A 7,497-nucleotide genomic window follows, 5' to 3' on the forward strand; every position below is an offset into this window, starting at 1 on the left:
GCCTGACAGCAGCAGCTGCAGCAGCAGCAGCTGCCACCAATGCTGCCATAGCAGAAGCAATGAAAGTGAAAAAAATTAAATTGGAAGCTATGTCCAACTATCATGCAAATAACAACCAGCATGGAGCAGACTCTGAAAATGGAGATCTGAATTCAAGTGTCGGTAAGTTTCAGACACATCATTATACAATGTCTGTAACACTCTGATGGTGTTTTATTAAAATGGTGATTCTTCTAGACTTCCTTCTGAAGTTTTTGATTTGATGTAAAATGTTGCATATTTGTTTTCCTTTTCTTACTGTTTTTAGTTTTGTTTTGTGTATGACCTTTACACCAGCATTAAGTGTTACTATTACAAAAAAAAAAAAAACATTATTTCCTTTGCAGGTTACTTTTGCAGACTCCAGTTAATATTTTCCATGAAAGAAAGTGGTTTGATTGCTTAGAGTTCATTTTTCAAAGTACAGGTGGGGTGACAGATGATGGTGTCAAAGTGAAATTTAACAATGTCTGCTGCTCAGTGTGCTGGGTATCGACTTCAGGTAATTCAGAAAACAAGCTCGAAATGAAAATAGTTCATACTTTCATGTGCCCTGTGACAAAAGGAAAACATACATACACAATAAATTATTGCCATGCTCTGCAGTTCCTGTCATATTTTATTTTAATAAACACATTCTTTAAATGTAGTTAACAGATTTTTCCATTTCTTAAGCAACCATCAGCAACTCATGTTCTTTCTCAAACAGAATTGTTTTGGTATACTTTATTCATTTGTTTGGATGATTTGTTTTGCTAAAGCATACTTCAAAGCTAGAGTAACTTTTTGTTGTTGTTGATTAAATCTTTAATCATCTGTGTGTGTCTGCTGTAAAATGTTTTGTTATGCCATTTCATTGTATTGCTTCCTTTTATCATGTTGAGACAGTATTAACTCAGCAACAGAAATTCAATGACAAAGAGGTATGTTCAGAAAACTGCAGACAAAATTGGTGTTTGTTGGAATAAAATGGCATAAGATAAGGATTTTTGTTTTTATTTTGGGCTCTTTATTTATGTTTAATTTTTCATATTGTAAATGTATTTGAAATGAGTCTTAAATAGTTATGTACTAGCCTTAACATAAATAAATATGTTTGTGAACCACAGCTCTAGGAGCATCTGGGAGCATCGGTAGGCTGTTATTTATAAGTAATATGGACTACAGTTCAAAGAACCAGTTCATCTAGACACATTATTTTAAATAACAACAACATGTATCCATAACTGCATAAGGTGACAATCCGATTTTTTGTTTTTCTTAAAAGCTTTTTAAAAAATGCTTTTGTAAAGAAAACTGTCTTAAGTTATTGTGATAGTACTTGAATACCAACACATGCATTCAGTAGAATATTAGTGGAAAAATTGTGAGGACAACAGTGGGTAAAGAGGAGGTGTCTTTGAAATCTGAGTGGAAGAGATGATAGGTACAAGTAAAATGGAAGGACAAGGTGGCCCCTAAGATGCTGAAAAAAGAGTGAAGTATTAAAGTGTAAATACAAAGAAAAAAAAAGTATAAATACAAAAAAAAATGTAAATACAAAATATGAGGATGAGGAGTCTGAACTCAAATCTAATTTAGGTGCATGCATAGTGCATGCATTATGTGAAACAAAGTGTTCACATATTGAATTAGAGAACTAATATTCTTATTGGCTGTTCTGACAAACTACTTGTATATCTATGGAAATGGAAAAGTTAACAAATAATCAACATGTAGACCACATGAAGTATTTGCAGGATTTGTGGAAGGAATAGCTGAATTTCATCTGAAATCCATCTTAAAATAATTGTTTGAGACAAAATTTATATGGTTAATCTGCTCATACACAGTTTAATCATTTTGCCTGATTGAGAAGATATATTCAAGCTATTTTAGTAGAGTAAAGTAACATTATTTATCGTCAAAATTTCCTCTCAGCACCTTAACTTAATTGTTAACTTCAGTTGTTTTCCCAGTTTAACTGAATTGAGTTCATTTTGTTCAGAAAAAAATAATGGCCTCAGTTGTTTTTATTCTATGAGAAATGTCTCTGGAAATACAGTCTGCTTGTTTGTTCACAGCTTTGAATTATACTTTTTCTATGGAAGTTTTCTCAAAAATTACTTTCATTTATTTGTTTCTTTTATAGTGGGTCCTATATAGTGTCCAGCGTCATTTATGCCTATGCCTAATCAGAGAAGTGGTTGCTAGTAATAATCATACCAGTGTATTATTAGATTCACTAAGAATTAACTCTCTATTTGTCAATTGCATTGCTGAAAACCAGCATATTGTATTATCCTGACAAAAACCATATTTCAAAAATGTTGTTTGGTAATAGGTATGTGCATGTTTTCTTGTTGTTGTTTCATTTTTTTGTTTTTGTTTGTTTTGTGGGGTTATTTTTCTTTTTTTTTCCAATTTTTTTTTCCAAATAAATATTATTAAGACCATATATCATTAACAATTTTACCTATGGCCTGTTAAGCATGAATTTAGAACATTAAAATGATGAATGTTGACAGGAGGAAGGGACAAAACAGAAGAAAATAATCTGATTTTTGTTTATATTTTAAATTATGTTATGTGTCTAACCAAACTGGAGAAAAACAAACAAATAAAAAACAGTCTAAGAGCTTTATCTACATGTTAGCCCACATGTAACAGGCGCTATGGTACGGTAATGTACATGGGTTGAGCGTACCTTATTCTTGGGCTTTTTTAATGTCTATGTTAAGGAAGAAAAATAAAATATAAGCTCCTTATATTGTCAGGTTTACTTCTGAATTGTCTTGCTTTTTAGTTTTAATCAGATGTTTAATGTGACTTACAGAAGTCATTTATGTAGATGAACATTGTATAATTATACAGAGCACTACACAAATTTATTAACTTGGTCCTTTGAAGCAATGACCAAAAGGTTAGTGAGTGAAGGGAGTTGAAGGAAGTCAATGATACTAATAAGTAATTATTTTATATCTCTCAGTTTTGCATGGTAACCTTGAGCTTGCATCCTCCCACCAGCATTATCATTTCAGAAGGAGAAAAGAGAAAGAGAGAAAGAGAGAGAGAGAGAGAGAGAGAGAGAGAGAGAGAGAGAAAGAAAGAAAAAGAAAGAAAGAAAGAAAGAAAGAAAAAGAAAAAATAAATTACAGAGGAATTGGAGTGAGGTATTAGCACACTGAGTAAAATATATGGCTGCAACGCCTTTCTCCCCCATCCACAATCAATTGGATTCTTTTAGTTTAATATTTACTTGCTAAGATGAGATGCTAGTCTGCATGGTGATAAACAGCCTGCTACTGGCATCTGAAGGTGACCTGTCAGTTCATATGGACAAATCTCCTGCTTACTGAAATGTACAAAATAAATCATTAAAGCAGGCAGGTGCTCATTCCCAGATTTAAATCACCATAGATTTATGATTTGAATTAATGCTTCATTTGGTCATAGAAATAGATGCTGAGACAAATGATATGCAGTGGTTGGGGCTTCCATACTGTAGCCATCCTAATATTGATTACTGCGATGTCTTTGCAATCTCTTGTTTATATCAAGTACTGTCTTGTGACAGCTTGGCTGATATGAGCTACATTGCAGATAAGAAGGAAAAATGTCCTTTTTTTTTTTTTTTAGTGGCAATTCTATATACAACATTCAGGACAGATAAATTACTGTTTTCTCATTTAAAAAACTGAATTCCATATGGCAGCAAACAAAATGCATTGTCTCTAAGATCATGCCGTGTTTTTGTTTTTGTTTTAATTGCAGAGTTAAAGGAAAGAGAGTGACAAGGTCAAACATTAAATTTCATTGAAGAGGTTCTGCTCTTTGTCGTATCAACATCTTATGATGTTATTAGGATCAGTCACATATTTACTGCCTGATACTCTGAAGTTATGGATAGGTAGAGCACCTCAATTATTTCATTGCTGTTAAGTACTTACTACCTTTCTATCATACTTCATTAATCTGCAGCAACAAATGATAGAAGCCTTTAAAAGTAAATGTGTTTAAAGATACTTCTGTGAGCTAGGCTTTGCTATCTATAACTTGGTAGGAAGTAAAGAACAGTCCCTATACTTTTGCTTCCCAAACATTTTATATAATGAATAAACTATGCATACAGTTTAGAGAATACTCAAAGGATTTGTAAAGACCTTTGCCACTTGCTGAAATCTGACTCATAAAACTCGTAAACAACTATCAACAATAGTAAATTATTTGCTTAGTAGGAAATGAGTTCATATCTATTCAAAATGTGATCTCAAAACAGATGTCCCAAGAAAATGTCATTGTTTAAATTACATTCATACAAAAAAATGCTATTATTTCTTCAAGGAAGTGAAGCAATTATGAAGACTTTGGTGTTCTTGGTTTCTAAACACAGTTAGGAAGTACAAGGCAATATCTTACACTTGGCTAGCATGTTAATCCATAAACAACCACAAAATGTGTTGAAAATTAAGAAGTTTTATTGGCAGGTTGGGTTTTCTATTCATCTACATTGCCTTGCAATATATAAAATTATGAGACAAATCTAAGATTTCCTGCATTGTGTTGTTCAAAAATAATGATGGTTGCTTGCATTCTTTTTTTTTTTTTTTTTTTTAAAATCCAGAATCAGAGATAAAATGATTTAGGTTAAATTATTTTTCTCTAGTGACCTTGCCCAATAATAGAACAGTACAACATGCAGTCATTTCCTTTTTCTAAACACACTTGTCTATTTTGAAGGAAAGAATTACTTTTATGGTTTCAGGAAAAAGTCTTGGAGACCTTGAAAAAGCAAATAAAAGGAAACAGAGAATGCAGGCCACTGAGCACAGCTCTGCAGTTGCACATCTGATTCTCTGCCTTGGCAATGTTAATGAACCTCAAATCCTCCCTATAATTAGATGAGGGAATTGCTTATATTTTCAAACAGATGATGCTGCTATAATGAAACGATTGACAGGGAACTTAAGAGTGTCTACAGTAGTCATTTAGTTTCCGTATTCCGCCCCCCCCTCTTTTTTTTTTTTTTTTTAATGTAAAAAGAAGGTTGGCTGCAGATACAGGTCCTGCGAGAGGTAGTAATTTACACAGAATGCTATGACAGGTGTCTTTGTACAGCACAGAAATAAAATGGAAGAGAGAGAAATAATGGGCAGGTACAGCAATTTTTGGGGAGGGGGTGTCCTGGGTTCTTTAAAAGGGGCCGAGACTCAAGAGATGGATCCGGATTGAGTGCACAGCTGTAACTGCTGATGAGCTAATTGCTCCTTATCTCTCAGTCCCATTCATCTTCATTTTTTACCAATTACTGAGAATTATCTGTGTTCTCAGTTGGATATGAGAGTTAATCCTTTTTGGTTAAGCTGGCAGTACTGTGAGCAGATTCCAAATCATAGGGTGAAAAAGCCAGAGCAAGCTTGTTCTAAAATTCTCTCCAGTTCAATGACAGTATCACTAGTTCATAAGAATTTTTCTATTGTTTAACAGATTGAACACTGATTTTATTTTGTTTTTATACTTCAGTGCATTTATTAATGTATTTTTCTGTTAGCATAAACTGATCATGTATTCACATACACTAGTTGGATGGATGTCCTCCTTTTCTAAAAATACTCTGTTGCAAAAATGAAAATAAAATAAACTTCAGACTGAAAATATGATTTCCAGTATTACAGTGTTTAGTATATGACATAGTTCATTTAAAGACAAGACTATAGTTGTAACTGACAACATGGGATATAAGACAAATGCTTGTCAGTAACATTTATCTACTTCTGTAAACTCTGAGATCTTTGGATGAAAAGTATTGTCTAGGTGCTAGCCAAGGAATAATTATACAGCCTTAAGGACAAATATGGTATGTTGAACACATTGCTTTTCATGCTAAAGGAATGTCTTCATAAAACTTTGGTAAAAACAGATGTTTAGCTATAGTCAAGTCACTAAACTTTGTTTTGGAATTTTACTTATCTTCATGATACCATGCGAAAAAGTCTTGAATTTCATGGCTAAGATATAATGCTGGTCTGGCAAGTGAGAATGTAAATGGAGTTCATAATTTTGCAGGATCTGCTTCCCTAGCCTTTAATTGTGATTGTTAAATTTGCTAAACAAGGCAATGAATTGGATGTTATGATCTGAACACCAGTTAGTAAATTAACAGAATTATTAGCAAAGATTCAATATTTCCTGTTGAACAGTCAGATAGGTTTTAACGATGAGTCTCTCATCTAGATTAAATGTTCACTGTGGGATTCATTTAAACAAATGTATACATTTGCATCTTAGTTACCTGAGATTCCCCTTAGACTCAACAGACAAAAATAAGTAGTTGTAGGGGTGATCCATCTCATCCTAAAGTAGATGGCAAACATGAGATCAGATAAACTAGTCTGTACATTAAAAGTGCTTAGTCTTGCATCTACTGAGTTGTAGTTATGTAAGGAATGAATGAATCACAAAGTGCATATGATTAAGATATTTTGGAATAAGATTTGAATGAGTTAACAGGTCCTTTGCAAGACAGTGGTACAGTAATGACAAAATAGGACCTAAGACAAGGCAAAATGAAAAAGAAAAAAACCCTACTCAACAGAAATCTCAGGTGAATTTAGGTATTCACACACAAAAACTATTCAGAAATATACTTTCAAGTTTGTTCTGATTGTACAAGCATATCACTTCTAAAAAGAGTGATTTTTATCTATGCAAGACCTACTGGGAGAGCAGACTTCTAAAACCACAGAAGTAAAAGCTTAGTGCATGACATTTGTGCTTTGGGTCTGCTATGAAGCTGTACGAAGTTCATGGAAAAATCTAAATGATTAAGTCTATCTCGTCAGTAAGGTTAAAAAAAAAAAAAAGCTATTTATGGTGCTCAGTCACATTTACTTTATTTCCTGTTCTATGAAAGATAATCCTAATTGGATAAAAAGTTGGATAATTTAATTTTCTATTTGATTTTTTTTTTTATATACATGCTTTATTCTTATGGCCATTTTCCTTTTGATAGTGTCTTGTGTGGAAATAATGAATTTACTAAGCTTTTATTCAGTTTTGTTTCATCATTATTTATCGTCAGTAAATATACTTAAACATGATACTGTGAAGGTGCTATATTAAGAAATGTAATCTTAATACACGCTGTATTTTGCTAAGTAGTTATGATAGTCTATAGGATCATCTTTCATGAATATTAACTAGAAGCTACATTTTAAGGAGAAAACTTTAAACTTTTTAATTATTATCCCAATTTCAAAAACTAATGTCTGTTCTGGAATATGTGACAAATTAACATATCTCTTGAATTATTCTTGAATTGAATTATCATGAAAGTATGCATCTTTCCTGTGTTATAAACATGTAAATATGCTACATCATACAGCAAAAATATTTTAATTAACATCTCTAACATGAGTTTTCATAAAAGTATTAATCCTCCTTATAGACATGTAAATATGCTACATTATACATCAAAAC

The 7,497-nt window shown here is 32.4% G+C and overlaps 1 protein-coding gene across 12 annotated transcripts in view; it reads left to right on the forward strand.

Moving 5' to 3' along the window:
* Nucleotides 1-7,497, forward strand: part of DACH1 (dachshund family transcription factor 1) — a 384,976-nt gene that overhangs the window by 196,085 nt on the left and 181,394 nt on the right. For 11 of the 12 annotated variants that reach the window (XM_083842839.1, XM_083842837.1, XM_083842836.1 and 8 more), the window contains exon 3: nt 1-162. The exons of the other annotated variant lie outside the window; for it this stretch is intronic. In XM_083842839.1, coding sequence (XP_083698965.1) covers nt 1-162 — 162 coding nt within the window. The remainder of the gene's footprint in view (nt 163-7,497) is intronic. 12 annotated transcript variants of the gene reach the window in all.

Source organism: Anser anser, assembly GCF_964211835.1.
Source record: "Anser anser genome assembly, chromosome: 1".
Classification (NCBI taxonomy): Eukaryota; Metazoa; Chordata; class Aves; order Anseriformes; family Anatidae; genus Anser; species Anser anser.